The sequence below is a fragment of the Vombatus ursinus genome, unplaced genomic scaffold (genome assembly GCF_900497805.2).
Source record: "Vombatus ursinus unplaced genomic scaffold, bare-nosed wombat genome assembly UNPS02014982.1, whole genome shotgun sequence".
NCBI classification, from domain to species: domain Eukaryota; kingdom Metazoa; phylum Chordata; class Mammalia; order Diprotodontia; family Vombatidae; genus Vombatus; species Vombatus ursinus.
In genome coordinates, this window is record NW_020954760.1 from 791,150 (window position 1) to 807,417 (window position 16,268).

The 16,268-nt window shown below is 39.4% G+C and overlaps 1 protein-coding gene across 4 annotated transcripts in view; it reads right to left on the minus strand.

The window, feature by feature from the left end:
* Positions 1-16,268, minus strand: part of RNF128 (ring finger protein 128, E3 ubiquitin protein ligase) — a 120,618-nt gene that overhangs the window by 9,885 nt on the left and 94,465 nt on the right. For 2 of the 4 annotated variants that reach the window (XM_027845594.1, XM_027845598.1), the window contains exons 3-6: positions 6,099-6,170; positions 3,612-3,694; positions 930-1,026; positions 283-404 (exon numbers count right to left, since the gene is read on the minus strand). In XM_027845594.1, coding sequence (XP_027701395.1) covers positions 283-404; positions 930-1,026; positions 3,612-3,694; positions 6,099-6,170 — 374 coding nt within the window. Of the gene's footprint in view, positions 1-223; positions 405-929; positions 1,027-3,611; positions 3,695-6,098; positions 6,171-16,268 lie in introns of all 4 variants that reach the window. The other 2 variants (XM_027845597.1, XM_027845595.1) reach the window with 1 other exon arrangement.

Here is a 16,268-nt window from a genome sequence, read left to right on the forward strand (position 1 = left end):
TGTGTGTATGTGTGTGTGTGTGTGTGCGTGTGTGTGTGTGTGTGTGTGTGTGTATAGAGGTGGGTGGGAGTGGGTATTCTACATTAGGCTCACTCTCCAATAAAAAAAACATTATGGCATGCGCCCATAAAGCAGGGGGTTAGTGGGCAGCGTATGCAGTAAAGAGTGAGTTGCTTTGGGGGGGCTCTCTGATGCTTGAGAAGGAACCCGAATTAATACTTGCTCTGGGACTGAGCACGCTCCTCCAGGGGTGGCTCGTCTGCACCTTGGACCGAAGCATACCCAGAAGAGGCTGTCTCGCTGTGGCTATCCTCCTCACGAGGGGAATAAGACTCTGGTGATCCATTGATGTTAGGGTTAGATCCAGCGGTTTGGAACGACACAGTTCCCGCTTCAACATCAGCCTTCAGAGAGCATGCAAACATTTAAAAAAAAAATTCAGACTTCATGGAGTTGTGTACAAATGACCATCATTATCTTTGCTTTATTCTTCAAATGACATACTTCTAAACACACTATAATCAGCCAGAAAATTGGGTCCGCAGAGGGTAAGAAAGAAGACATAAAATTGGATTGGATGGTAAATTAGCCAAGCCAGCTAGAGAGACAGAAATAGTTAGAACCCTGTCTCAGACCTTTCTGAAAGCTGGGTCTCCACCATACTTGGTTGCCACCACCCGCTCAGGTCACCAGGAAAATGCTACACATTTTTGACTGAACTACATGTTCCCTTAGGGAGGGAAGAGAACAAGTCAGCAGGGATCTTTTTCTTCATGCTTTCAAGATTTTTATATTTGCTCAAAGATAAACAGTCTGAGTCTAATACTCAAGACAGGTAAAGAATAAAAATAGTGTTTTCTTTGCAGCCCAAGTACATTTGCAGCAAATACCTTCGCTTCCTTGGCATGCAAAATGTAAGATTTATTTACCTCAACCCCCAAAGCTTTGAGGATATCACATTTGCACATGGGGCAAGTCCGGTGTTCCAAGAGCCAAGGGTCAATACAGGTCTTGTGGAAAAGATGGCTATGTGATAAAAAGAAATATCTCATCATTCAACTGCCATTTGCCTAAACTCAGAAGCACTGTGCCTCCATCTGTCACTAAACATCCAAACTAGTTATGGATAACATTCTCATTTTCTTTTTTTCAATTAATTTATTTTGATTTATCAACAATCACTTCCATAAGCTTTTGAGTTTTAAATTTTTCTCTCCTTCCCTCCCCAAGACGGTGCACAATCTGATATAGGCTATATATATACATTCCTATTAAACATATTTTCACATTAGTGATGTCGTAAGTAAGAATTAGAACTCATAGGAAGAACCACCAGAAAGAGGAAACAAAACACAACAGAAGAAAAAAAATAGCAAGTAGTATGCTCCGATGTTATCATTTTCTTTGGTGTGTGCTCCCTGCCTGCCATTTTCTCCTTTTATAATGCATGCAATAATGCAATTTGTCACTGCATTATTATCTATGGGAGAGTCCAAGTAAACTCAAGAAATTTCCTCTGAGTTCTACATACGAAAATCTCTTCCCTATAGCTTCATAAGGAGCCGTTCACTCACAACTAAGCAAAAAGGCTAACCCAGGGCTACTGTGTATGAGGTAACTGGGACCAACATTCCCTAGTTGTAAAGTATAGCATCACTAGACCTCTTAGATAATGAAATCCTTAAGGGCCTAAGTTTTTTTTGGCAACTGGACATAGTTGAAGATGGACAGAACATGATTACAAAAACGAGCTAAAATAAACTATCCTCAAAGCTGTCAAGAAATGTAAATCAGGGTCTTTCCTTGATAATGCAAAGTCAGTTCAGTATATATTATATGAATAATAAAAGCTAACATTTATAGAATGGCTAGGTGGCGCCATAGTAGACAGAGTGCTGGGCCTGTAGTCAGGAAGACTTCAGTCCAAATTCTGCCTCCAATACTTACTGGCTGTGTGACCCTGGCCAAGTCACTTCACCTGTCTGCCTCAGTTTCCTCATCTATAAAACGGGAATAATAATAGCACCTCACTCACGGGGTTGTTGTAAGGATTAAATGAGAGAACACTGGTAAAGTAAGTTGCAAACCTTAGAGTGCTATATAAATGCTATTATTATGTTGACTTTTGTGCTTAGAATTTTCTTTCTGTATGCTAGCATATTTTCCCAGGTAGAAGTCAGACTAAATCAAAGGTTCTTAACTAGGGGTCTGTGAACTTTAAAAAAAATCTATATTTTGTGATCCAAGACAATTCCAAAAGACTGATGATGGAAAATGCTGTCCATAGCCAGAGAAAGAACTATGGAGTCTGAATGGAAAATGAAGCCAGTAATACTATTTTCATTTTTTTTTTTGCTTTTTTGTGTGTGTGTGTGTGTGTGTGGTTTTTCCCTTTTGTTCTGTTTCTTCTTTCAAATGTGGAAATATGTTTAACATGATTGCACATGTATAACCTATATCAGATTTGCTGTCTAGGGGAGGGAGAAAAATTTGGAACTCAAAATCTTATAAAAAATGAATGCTGAAAACTATCTTTACATGTAATTGGAAAAAATAAAATACTATTTACAAATATGTATATATATACACACATATATAATGATATTTCAATATATTTAGTTTTCTTTTTAATTCTCTGTATCTTATGCATTTAAAATCATCATTTTGATAAGTGACCCATAGGCTTCCCCTAGGCTGCCAAAGAAAGGTTAAGAACCCCTGGGTTAAAGGAATATAAAAAAAAATGACAGAATTGTAATGGAGGAGGGGTGCAAACTAGCCAGAGACTCTGATTTCTACTTTTTCCACATGGCAGTCTTAGATGAATGAAACCACATAAAAGTGATAACATGAATATAGTAGCATTAAAAAATTTAAAATATTTACATTTAAAGAATAATAGAGAAACAAAATGTTTTTAATCTTTCTATTTCTTGGAAACCTTGATAAAATAATTTTCCCCCCAATTCCAACTATTCTTTTTTTTAAAAAATCCATTTGTTGTGTTTTATTTAAAAAATATCTTTTACTGATGCCTTTTTTCTTTATATCACAAACATTTGGGTGGGTGAATAAGGACCAAATCCTCACCTTCCTCCAGATTGAACCCTCCCTTATAACAAAGAAAAATAAGTAAGCCCTACCACACTTGCCTATGTAGCTACCATTCTGCCCTGCTAGTGCCCCGCCTCTCTGCCATAAGGAGGCAAACTTCTGTCTGATTCTCTGCCAAGCTTTTACTGACCTTTTGATTCTTTGGAGTTCAACTTCCTTTTAGTGATCTTTTCATATACATTACTGTAGTCATTGTGTATACTGTTATAATTCTGCTTACTTCACTATGCATTGGCTTGCCCAACCTCATCCCATGAATCTGAATTTCTCATCTTACTGCATAAAAATATTCCATTCCATTCGTATACCACGGGTTTGCTTGGTTTTTCCCCAGTAATTCTCCAACTGATGGGCACTCACTTCGATTCTAGTTTCTGTTAACTAGTATGCTGCTCTGGTAGTGTGTATGTATAATTACCTTCCCCTCCCTCCTCTGCCTTGAGTATATGTACAGTTCAAGAATCATTATCCAGGATACAAAAGAAAATCAAACCTACTTGCATGTTAATATGCGCACGATGTCATTTGGTCTAAATATTTCAATGCACACGGCACAGCTGTCTCCATCAGGTCCAGTTTCCTAGAGGAATCGTATAGACATTCATTATCTTTTTTAAAAAATTCTTTTAAAAATCATCACTATCATTTCCTAAATCCACTCCTCCCCCAAAACCCAAAAGAAAAATGACACAGTGACTATGTTATGTCCTTGGAGTCTCCCACCTCTCCACCCAGAAAGAAGACTGTTTCATCATCAGTCCTTGGCCACCAATAGGGGTCAGCGATCACATTGATCTGAATTCTGATGTCTCTGTTGTTTTTCTCTCCATTATTATGGTTACTGTGCCTATTGTTCTCTGGGTTTTGCTTACTTTATTCTGCATTAATTCAAACAAAGCTTCCCAAATTTCTTTGAATTCTTCACATTTGTCATTTCTTACAACACAAATACCAGAGTTTGTTAATTCATTTCCGAAATGATGAATATCCACTTTGTTTTGTATTTGTGACTTGTTTTTGTTTTTTTGGAGGCAATTGGGGTTAAGTGATTTGCCCAGGGTCCCACAGCTAGTAACCATTGGAGGCCAAATTTGAACTCAGGGCCTCCTGACTCCAGGGCCACTGTTCTATCCACTGCACTGCCCCTTTCCCTCTGTTTCTGACCTCCTTTGGGTGTAGGATCCAGTAGTGTATGAACAATTTAGTCACTTCCTTATCACAGTTCCAAATTGTTTTTTATTGTTTTTCTTATTATTAGTGATTTGTAGCATTTTTTCATATGGTGGCTGGTAGTTCGCATTTCTTCTGCCCTAAACTGTTTATCTCCTTTGATGACTACTGGGGAATTGATGGTGGCCTTATATATTTGAATCAATTTCCTATATATCTTGATAGTGGATTTTTATTAGAGGTTTGATGCAAAGAGGTTTTCCCAATAGATGTAATGATTTTGTTTTTGTACTAGCTTTTTTGGATATGGAATAAAAATCATCTATTTTTCTTTTATGATCACCTATATATCCCTTGCTTGGTTAATAATTTCTCCCTAACCAGAGTTTTGAAAGATATCTTTTAATGTTTTTTTTTATGATGTGACCTTTGATGCTTAGGTCACACATCTATTTAGAGCATTTTAGGATATATTCTGTGAGATGCCGACTGGACCTAATTTTTGGATAAACTGCTTTCCTGATTTCCTGGGAGTCCTTTCCCAAGTAAGCTACTTGTATTCTTGGGTTTACTGGACCTTGGATTAGTGTGCTTGACAGCTTCTGGGTCTTGTTTGTCGATCCTATCTACCGATCTGCATTTGTATTTTTTAATCAGTATCAAGGTCAGGTTGTGCCAAACCCTCTTCAATTCCTACTTTTTCCCATTTTTCTTCCTTAAGAATGTGGACCTTTTGTTTCTTCAAATGAATTTTTATTATTTTCTCAAGCTCTCTGATATTTATTACTAGGACTTTGATTTTTAAAAATCCATCAAATTATATGGTAAAGTCAGAATATAACCTGTATAGCAGACACAACTTCTTCTGGGAATGGGAAACACGATAGAAGAAAGTATCACCGAGGGACTATCTAATTTACAAGTTCCAACTAGACTGGTAAATTTTCTTCTTTTTTTCCTTTTAATTTCATTTCTAAATTCTTTCCCTCCCTCCATCCCTTCCCCCACCCAGTGAGAAGGCAAGAAATATGATACCCATTATACACATAGACCAGTAAATTTTCAAAAAGCATGACCATTTGGCCAACTGAAGAGGTAACAATCACAGCAACATTTGGCACTGATTTTAAAACTTCCCTTGATATTTCAGTATGAGTTGTAATCCACAAAATACCCTTTTATAGAAATTCTACTCAAATTTCTAATGGGGAACTTTTTCGTTAATCGGTCCTAGCTTAGGACAAGCTATTCTACTTCCTGAAAAGTTGTCATCCAATTCTCACTACTCAGACATCAAGGAGATGAAGACATACTTTTGTTTTGGAGTTCATAGCTATGATTTCAATGGGTGGAGGGAACTCCTGGTGTGGAAACTCCCTCTACCAATAAAGACCCATGACTTAGAGAGTAGCCAGATGCACTGAGAGGTTAAGTGATTCTCCCATGGTCATATAACTAGTACATACAAGGGTCAGGCCTCAAACCCAGGTCTTCCTAACTTAAGGCTGGCTGCCCTCTGTCTAGTACTCTAGGTGGCCTCTCAGGAAACATTTTGGACTTACAGAAGTCAATGTCTAGTATGCTTTGGTGGAAAATGTAACTTGTAAGGGGCAGCTAGGTGGTGAAGTGGATAGAGCTCTGGCCCTGGAGTGAGGAGGATCTGAATTCAAATCTGACCTCAGATACTTGACACTTACTAGCTGTGTGACCTTGGGCAAGTCACTTTACCCTGATTGCCTCAAAAAAAAAAAAGTAACTTGCTTCAGGGTCTGGATAGTGGTGTTTTAAACAGCAATTCAAAGCATTTCAAGTACCTTGTCTCCGTGTTTCAGAGCCCGTAGCTGAAGCTTCCCAATAGCTCTTTTAGCATCCGCTTTCAGTTGTCTCTGTCGTAAAACATATAAACAAAAATGAGGAAAACAGTATTTTTTTTTACAGAAATGAGATATAAAAGGAATGACAAATATCAGTAAAGTCACATTAAAGACAGTAATGTTTTTTCTTAGGTAAAAGATCTCAGTTAGCCATAGAAAGGTTTCATTTATATCCAGTACCTTTGGAAAGTGATATTGTTGAATCCAGTAAATTTCCAAGCTAAATAAAAGACTAAAATTTATATTTTTTTCTTTTCCTTTTTTTTGGGGGGGGGGGATTTTTTGTTGTGGAAAGACTCCCTCCACTGACACAGATAACCAAGTCTATAGTCTAAGAGATGTGTCTTAAAGCATTCTGAGGCTAAGTTCAGGGTCACACAATCTGTATGTGTCATAGGCAAGACTTGAATTCATACCTTCCTGACTCTAAGGCCAGCCACTACACCACTGTGCATCTTACTTAAATACCAACTGCAAAAGGTGTTGGGTTTTTTTTTTAACCTTTTGGATGGAAATCTTTTAGAAACAGGCTTCCCTGTTTTAAAATATGGCAGCTATTTTTCAAGATTTTGAGTTTCAGCTACCATATTTTAAAAGAGGGAAGCATTTTTCTGTTTTAAAATACAGTAGCCAAAGTCAAAATGTTTAAAAATGAATTTTAAAAAATGTTTGTACTTGTAATTGGGAAAAAGCAAAATACTGAATTTAAAAAAAGAAAAAAAAATGGTAGCTGGAGCTGGAGGGGCATTTGGGGAAAGAGGTCCCTAACCTCTACTCAGTGGTGGCTTTCCTGACTTTCCCTAGTCATGTGGGAAACCAGTACTTTCCCTATATATCTGGCATCATTCCAACCTTACAAAGACTTTGAAGAATTTCAGTATGCCAACATGGTAGTTGCTCAAATTTGCCACCTTAAATGTGGAAGTTAGCAAATAAAACGAATTTTAGTATCCTTGAGCTAAAGTTATTTACCACAGAATCAACCTTTGAGACATCTCACTGGGCAGGTTTCAGTAAAACAGTACTAAAACAGTATTTCTTTAAGGTTTTCTATGTTACATGAGACTTGACTGCCTTTTGACACAAAGACAAAGTTCAAACCCAGATGTTACTCCCTGTAAAGTCTTCATACATGATTAATTGTCCATGTAATTCACTGAGCTGTAACAGAGTTAAATTTAAATGGGGTTACAAAGAAGAGACTTTAATAACCCGGTGACAAGAAATACCCCCATTTCCAAGTGAGACAAATGTGACAGCAAATATGAAGCATTCCACTGCATGTAGAACACTATGCTTTGTGTTTGGGGAGACGTAAAAGAGACATAAAATATGGTTTGTTTATTTAAAGAGTTTAATGAGTCTTAGGGAGAAAAGGCACCAACAGAGAGAGCTATGATGCCAGATATTAAATGTTAAATCCATTACTGAGTTATATAATCAAGTTCTATGGGTGATCTGATGGAAGGGGAAGCTTATGCTTTCAGGCTCTCTAATTGCCAGCCAAACTGAACTACTTGCTACCCGCCTTGTGTAATGTGCATCTCCCACCTCTGTGCTTTTGTACCGGCTGTCCCCCCTGCCTGGAATGCACTTGCTTTTCTTCCATCTCTTAGAATCCCGGGCTTCCTTCGATGCGTGGCTCAAGTACTCTGGAGGAGAGAGTGAGGTGATGACTTTTCCCAGCTCTGCCTCACTTAAATCCAATTCACACACAAGTCAAGACATCACCCCATGATGTCATTCATACTCTTTGAGAACAAAGGATGAACAAGAAGAAGCACTATTTCCTATTATCTTCCTACTATCAGGACTATCTTTATCTCCCATGGTTTTGGGGCTCTCCTCTTGGATAATCACTTTGTATATATTTCATATTTACCTATGAACCTCTTGTTTTCTACTTACTTGAGGTCAGGGACTTGTTTTTTGACTTTGCATCTCAGTGAGTAGCATAGGTTTGGGCACAGCGTAGGTACTTAATAAATATTTGGGGAATGAATCAGAATGAATGAAAGACCATCACCAACTAGGGAGAGGGAATCAGGACCAAAATCCACTTCCCCTTTGTTCTTAAAGCTTAAGCTGCAAAGCTAAAGGGACTTGACTGTGGCACAAAAAAAAAAAAAAAGACATTAGGCTCAGGGCAGTCAGAAGACCTAGTTTCTGTGGCAATTTTATTTTTAAAAATTTTTTTAAATTTTTAATTTTTTTTCCTGTGGCAATTTTAGCCACTAACTTGTGACCTTGGGCAAGTTCTTTGGGTCTTATTTCCCTTACTTGGCCAACTGTAGATGATCTCTAAGGTCCTTCATGCTCTATAACTGTATGACTCAGTGACTTACTTCATCGAGAGCCAACGTAATAGATTTCTCCTTACGTGCCCTCTCTAGTCTCCTGAGCCTCTTGGATGCAGTTACGTGGCGGCAAACATCAATCTTCAGATTAGGTCCATGAAGACAAAAAAGAACATGAATTTTTCCAATTACCTGAACATCTGCCTTAGTGAGTTTTAAATCGTTTTACTTAGATGCCAGGAACCCAATTGAAGAACTTAGTCATACAAGGTAGCGTGGGACCATAGCCTAACAAATATAATTTCCATCAGTGAAAATTCTTTGCATTTTTGTTAGGTTTTCATTAGAAATTTGGAACAAACACTGGCAATTGTAAACAGGAGAAAAATGAACACAATCCGCATGTATATCCCTTTTGGACTTCAATTCTCATATGATGTGCCCCAAGAGATATAGGGCAGCATCAAGGTTACCAAGTTTAAGTGACATTCAGGTAACCATCCTCCTTCCTGCTGTTTTTCTTCCTCAAATGCCACAGAACAGAAGAGGAAAATCACAGGAGTAACAGAAGCATTTGAAGCTAGGCATCAGAATTATGTTATATATTGGGGGGGGCATTCCTGCCTAGCACAAACAAGAATAAAAGTATTTCTAGCCCTAACTGCACTTTCAATTATAAATATGCTACATTTAGTGAAACTAGACTGTCACATACAGGATGGCCCAAAAGTCTTAAGGTTTGATAGGTATAATAGCTTAAGACTGCACTAAGACTTTTGGGACATGCTATATGCAAATATGTAACTCAGTTTTTACATCTAATTTAAATAACATGGAAGAAGGATAGTAGAATACAGAGTGCTGGACCTGACATCCAGAGAGGCCTGTTTGTCTCCCCTTTGACGATGAGTGACCAGAGGCAAGTCATCTAACTTAAACTTAATGGCCAGTATTTCTATAACATACTTTACATTCGATTCTTACAACCACCCTGGGAGGTATGTACCATTATTATCCTCATTTTACATGAGTAAGATGAGGCTAAGAACAGCTATGTAAATTTGCCCAGGGTTGTACAGCCTGTGTATGTATGTATGTATGTATGTATGTATGTATGTATGTATGCCAGAAGGAGGCTCTGAACTCCTGACTCCAATCCAGTGCTCTATCCACTTCACCACAAAAGGGTATAATAATATCAGTAGAACCTATTTCATAGTGTAATGAAAATCACATGAGAAAATGAGTATTAAAGTGCTCTTATAAACTTTTTAAAAACACTATGCGCATACATGTTAGCTAATAATTCTATTTACTTATTTATTTTTCTACTATTTTATTTATTTATTATTTATTTTTTAATTTTTGGCTAATAATTTTTAAAGAGGGTCTCATGTTATTCTTGTGGAAATGATGGAACTTTTTTTTTTGGCAAGGCAATGAGGTGAAGTGACTTGCCCAGAGCCACACAACTAGTAAGTGTCAAGTGTCCGAGGCCAGATTTGAACTCAAGTCTTCCTGAATCCAGGGCCAGTGCTAGGGTGGGACTTTCGATGTGGGCTAGGTGAACTTAAAATCAGTTGAGTAGTTGGACCTGAAGAATAGTCATTAATGATTTGGTTTCCAATTGGAAAGAGGCCTTTAGTAAAGGGACCCAAGGATCTGTGCTTAGTCCTGTGCTATTCAATATTTTTGTGTATGGCTGAGATGAAGGCACAATTATTAGTGGATCAGCAAGCATTTTTTTAAAGACTTTCCAGGTGTTAAGCCCAAACAATGCAAAGACAGGAGGGATAGCTGATATGTCAGAGGAAGAACAAAAAAATCTCCAAAGGCTAGAGCAGGGGTCATTAAATGATGGCCAAAGGCGAAAAATCTAGCCTCTTGCCAGTTTCTGTACAGCTCATGAGCTAAGAAGGATTTTTTTTTTTGGCTTTTTGGTGAGGCCATCGGGGTTAAGTGACTTGCCCAAGGTCACACAGCTAGTAAGTGTCAAGTGTCTGAGGCTGGATTTGAACTCAGGTCTTCCTGACTCCAAAGTTGGAGCTCTCTTCACTGCACCACCTAACTGCCCCCACTAAGAAGGATTTTGACATTTTTAGATACAATAAAATCTTATTTAAAAATATTAAAAAAATTTTTTCTTAGCTTACCAGCCCCCTGGGCTAGAGTGTTGGGTCAAAGTGAGTAGGATGAACTTCCATAAGGATTCAATAGGAAGTTTGTGCTTGAGTGCAAAAAAACTGACTTCCTAAGTTGTACCAGCATAAGATGTGAGAGGCATGGCTAGGCAACAAACAGATCATTTGAAAAGATGAGCTCAATGAGTCGAGACAGTGATGTAGTGCCTGGCACGTGGTAATAAAGAATAACAAATGCATGTTCGTCTACTGATCACTGTGGTGTCTCCATGATTTCACTGGTGTGGCAGAGATCATAATCCATCAATACTTTCTCATCCCAGACAAGTCTTGCCATGTCTTCCCACAAATCTTCCACAGGGGATCCACTTGACATGCTGGGGTCCTTTGTCAAAATTTCAACCTGGGATAGATACCAATCAAGCATTGTAGGCTGTCCATTGGTTATCCCTTGCTCTCACATGACTGGGCCACCTGTTCTTTCAGTTGTACTTTGTTCTCTTAATATCTTATCACCACTTCTCCTACACCAGGGGTGGGGAATCTGCGGCCTCAAGGCCACATGTGGCCCTCTAGGTCTTCAAGTACGGTCCTTTGACTGAATCCACACTTCACAGAACAAATCCTTTTATTAAGGGGATTTGTTCTCTAAAACTTGGACTCAGTCAAAAGGCCACATGTCCTATATAGCTGCTAGTAAAATGCTGCAGCCTAATCACATGTCCTCCATGGTCATTGCCTTTTGGGTGACCTGAAATATTTGCTTGTTTGGAGACTTTCTTTTGGAGAATGAAATAGGACTTTGAAGGCTCTTCTCCAACAAGGTATCTCTCTTCCCACCATGCATTATGACAGAGCCACAGAGATAATTTTATTTGACTTCCCTCCAAGCAGAAGTATCAAGTGAGGCATGAAGTAAGTTACACTTAACCCAAGTTAGACTTAACCCAAAAGGGCTTACCACTATCATGGAAGATGTCCAGCACAGAGTCCAAATGGAAGAGGGACTCCCTACAGATGATAAAGTCCTTCAGATGTTGTTTGTGGATGACATTGTGCTATTACATCAAGCCTTAGAATATTTCAGAGCCTTATGGAGATCTATAATATTTCACAGAAGTTTAGCCTAACTATCCACACAGGAAAAACCAAGTGGATAAAGAATGCCTATTGTTCAGACTATGATATACAGCCCATATACAGTGGGCTCTATACAGTCATAGAGCCCACCCTAGGCCTAGAATGGAAAAGTGAGAAAAAAGACTGGATTATATTTGAGAACCTGCATGGTGCTTTTATTGACTCTACCCTTTTCCCTGAAACAAAGGCTATCATCCTAATACCAATATTCTTCCACTAGAGTCAGTTCTCTGTAGTGAATGAGTTGGGTGTTGAATCAAGAAGACGTGAGTTCAAAACCTCATCTCTGACACTACCTGTTTAACCCTAGTCATTTGGGTTTTTTTTTTTTAAGGCAATTGAGGTTAAGTGACTTGCCCAGGGTCACACAGCTAGTAAGTGTCAAGTGTTTGGTCTGAGGCCGGATTTGAACTCAGGTCCTCCTGACTTCAGGGCCAGTGCTCTATCCACTGCACCACCTAGCTGCCCCGTCATTTGTTTTTTAATGAGGAGAAACAAAAATTAAAAAACAAAAACATATGCATCCCAAGTAACTCTCTAGGATTTAATAGAAAAATCACCGCTATGTTGTTTCCACACTGGGAAGTTTCCATGCTAAGGAAATCACAGATCCTTCACAAGGAAATCCTTGTATATTCATCCAATGAAAACTTGGGAGAGTTTGTCTTCAAGTATTTGGAAGGCAGTCGCATGGAAAAGGGTTTAGACTTGTTCTGCTTGGCCCCAGGAGGGCAGAAGAAGTAGCAGAAAAGTAGACTTAGGCCTGATGTCAGCATAGCAACGGAACAATTCGGTTTAGGGCCAGTGATCTCAGTACTGATACAGATCAGCAATTCTCCTATAACTCAGAGTTGCCTGGGGAATCAAAGAGATCAAACACTAGTTCAAGATCAAAGCTTGTGTGTGTGAGTGTGAGTGTGTGTGGGGGGGGAGGGGGAGGGAGAGGGAGAGGGCAAGGGAGAGGGAGAGGGAGAGGGAGAGAAAACCAAGGTCAGAGCTCTCCTAACAATTAGGATGGTCTGGCTTCTGAAGTAGTGAGTTCCTTCTCTCTGGAGGTCTTCAGGCAAAGCTTGGATGAAAGCTCATCAGGTATGGTAGAAAGGATCCTTGTCCACATTTGTGGTTCACCTACATGGCTTCTGACTGACTTCCTTTGCAACTGAGATTCAGGTGAGAGAGTATGCCTTAGGGCCGAGGAATGGGAACAAACCACTTCAAAGATGAATTACCAGAGCTGATCCCATTTCTTCCTCCTCCTCCCCCCCCCCCCCACCCTCCTCCCTCCTCCTCCTCTTCTTCTTCTTTTGCCACTGTTGCCTTCTTTGTAAAGAGGGGAGGGAAGCAAAGAAAGGAACTTTCGGATTGTCTCTTTGAATTCAGACCAGGTATTAAGTGAATCTTGTTAGTATCATTTTTAATTCTTTGTATATCAAGTTGTCCTTAACATATGAAGGAAGGAGATCTGAAAATTTAATCCTGTTCAGTAACAAGCACCTACTATAATTTGTTCCAATTCCTGTCAAAACACTCCCTTCTACTATACCAGTTAAAGGTAATTTTTTATACCACCTGTCAATACTAATATTAAAAGTACTTTCTCTCTCGACCAAAAAATGTAGAAACAAAGCTCATGGACTCTTGAATCTTGGTCACACTCTTAATAAAATTATCTGGGAAATATCACAGAATTTTAGAGTTGGAGGGGACCCCAGAGATGATAAGGCTGAACTTCCTGATTTTCTAAATCAGGAAACTGAGGCACTGAGGAAAATCACTGAAGTGATTTTCTTAACATCCCATAGTGATAGGGCTGGCATACTAAAAGGCCAAGGCTGAATGGGTTAGAGGTCGTATTGTTCAGAGGCAGGACTTCTGAGGCTGACTGTCCCACTGTGCCCTAACCTTCTAGAAATCACACACTGAGGGCTCACTGGGCCTGTGCCGCGTGCAAGGCAGGATGAACTCCTGCCAACTTGGCTGCCCAACTAAGCAGCAGGAACTTGGTTGAATTGAATGTGCAAAGGTAAAAATGTAAACAAGGAAAACATGCCTAACAACATGCAAGGCGGAGGAGATATAGATTAAGCTGCCTGCTCATTATGTACATTTCCCAACCAGTTGGAGTTTTTGCCTTTGGAGGGAGATTTTGGTTTAAGGGAAAGGCGCCACTTTTCCCCCTTAGAGAAGCTTGGGGGAAAATAACAGAGAAGGAAGTATTTGGTTTTGTTTGTTTGTTTTTTTAATTTTTGTTTCTTCTCATTAAAAAACAAATGTCATTCAACATTTTTATGGGAGAGGTGTCAGGAAATCAATTTTCACTGGAGAAAAATGAAGACCAGGTAGCAAAAGTACTATTGGAGGGGGAATGCTGAAGGTTGTCATTGCTTAGTCTAAGCACTTTCAATACTTCTTAAGACGTCTGGGTACTAGGCTTAGAAAGCAGCTATCTATGTAACTTAACATTCTATTTACTCACTGGCCTCACCTCTTTGTTTAGGCAGATTGTCTCAGGTCTTCTAGTACAGAACGATTAAAGTAGGGCAAGTGGCTGCATTATTGGAAAGTTATGAAACTGTGTTTCTTTTAAAAACAATTCTAGGACTCCAGGAAAGAATTTTTAAAAATTCTGACAGAATTTTCACTAATTTCAATGGATACACTTTGTTAATATAAATTAGTGCCCTAGAAGCTAGTGATGTCAGGAATTGGGGTGTTAATCCTCTTGCTTGGGGACAGTTTGAAGCCTTCCCACCAGAGATTAGAGCTTCCTGACTCTATTTCCTAAAGCTTCCTAGTGATTTCCTTTTGTTCTCTGATACAACATGTCTCTGGGCAGCCCCGAAAACAGAAGCCTCCCCTATTGATTTTGGTGTGCCTCAGGGGTAATTTTTTGCTGCTACCAACTTGGTGTCCAGTGGAGCAAACCACAATTGGTTGGTTCATTTGTACAAACTGTTTACCATAATGTGGGAGAGACTGGATAAAATCTTTACAAATGTAGCACCTGGAGCTACCCCCTATAACTCACAGAGCAGGTATTCCAGGGAATAGCTACCACAGGTTCAAGATACTCTCTTGAGTATCCTAAAAAAACCATAGCCAAGGACCCAGATGTATTTACCTCTAATAGTTGGCCAGAGAGTATAATGAGTTCAAAGCAAGGGTACTGAATGAATAGGCACAGTAAGAAAAATTGCAACAAAATATTTCCCCTATAAACCTGGGATAGACTCTTATACAAATACAGCACAAGTGGGAAGAGAGGACCCATGGATGGTATACATATGGAAAGGCACGTACGTTGGGAACACATGTGGCCAAGGCCCATGTGTGGAGGAGGGGCAACTTGTGATGCTGACAGTGCAGCGCCATGATATCATTGCATGGCTCCCCAATGGTGGAATAGCCTCTGCTTGAATGGGTCTCATTGCCTCCACTGCATAGGACTTGGCAGGACAGGTCTCCTTGGGAACCTACTTGCTACACACTGCTAAAGCCTCCCCTTGGGGGAGATTTTCCTATGTTGAATTGCTTCTGAGGTCCCTCCTGGCCAAGCAGGAGATTCTTAACCCCAGGTGCCAAAACTCCTTAGAACAAAATATCAGCTACTCCCAGCAAGCTAATGTTGCCCTCAGGCTCAGTCTTTTTTTTTTCCAGTCTTTTCCTGGTCCAGGGTCTTGGGTCCCTCTGTCAGAACCTTCATTCTAGCTTATGGTGAGCATTCCATATACATCTCAATTTTTATCTCTGAGGGAGACTATAAGCTAGGTAATGGTTTTGCCCAATAGTTTCCAAACAGTTTCAGAATTTCTGGCTCTCCAGTTTTCAAACTCTAAGTTTCTTCTCTCTTCCTGTGTGATGAATAGATGGAATAAAGACACAGTGGCAAGCGAAGACAAGGTCATTGTCTTCTACTTGCCAAATCAAGTGTTCCTGGTCCTTTTCAATACAGAGATAGCCAGCCAGAAGCCTCAGGGAGCTTTCAGTCAAGGCTTCTCAGAAAGATTTGGTAAATTATAGATGTATAGTATAGATATTTAAGGGTAATTTCTGGTTTCATTTTCCAGTTTAATCAAAAGCTCTTTTTTGTATTAGTCTTGACCATTTAGAAAGGAAATCCTTTTCACCTAAGCCCCAGTTCTAATCTCCTCTGGTTAAAATGGTCACTTGGACCTCGATTCAGTGGCATCCCATGGATTCTGTTGCCCCCGACATACCTGTATTTCACTTCTCAGAAGGAAGTAATTTTCCATTGCTATTTCTCTAGTCCATTGGTTTTCAAACTTTTTTTCTTTCTTTTTTTTGCTCTGTGTTATTCCTTACTTTGAGCACTATGAGACAGTCAGGAAGCTGAAACAGCAGCATATGATTACCCATCTAAGTTCTATTCAATTCGAGGTTCACTTGACCTCTGAGGACCACTGCTCTAGTCTAACTACTTTATCAAATCTGTCCAGCCTGGTTTCTTTTCTTGTTTCCAAGTATTCAGGGCAAGTAATATTGCCTGTAAGCCCAGCACTGACCCTCACAAA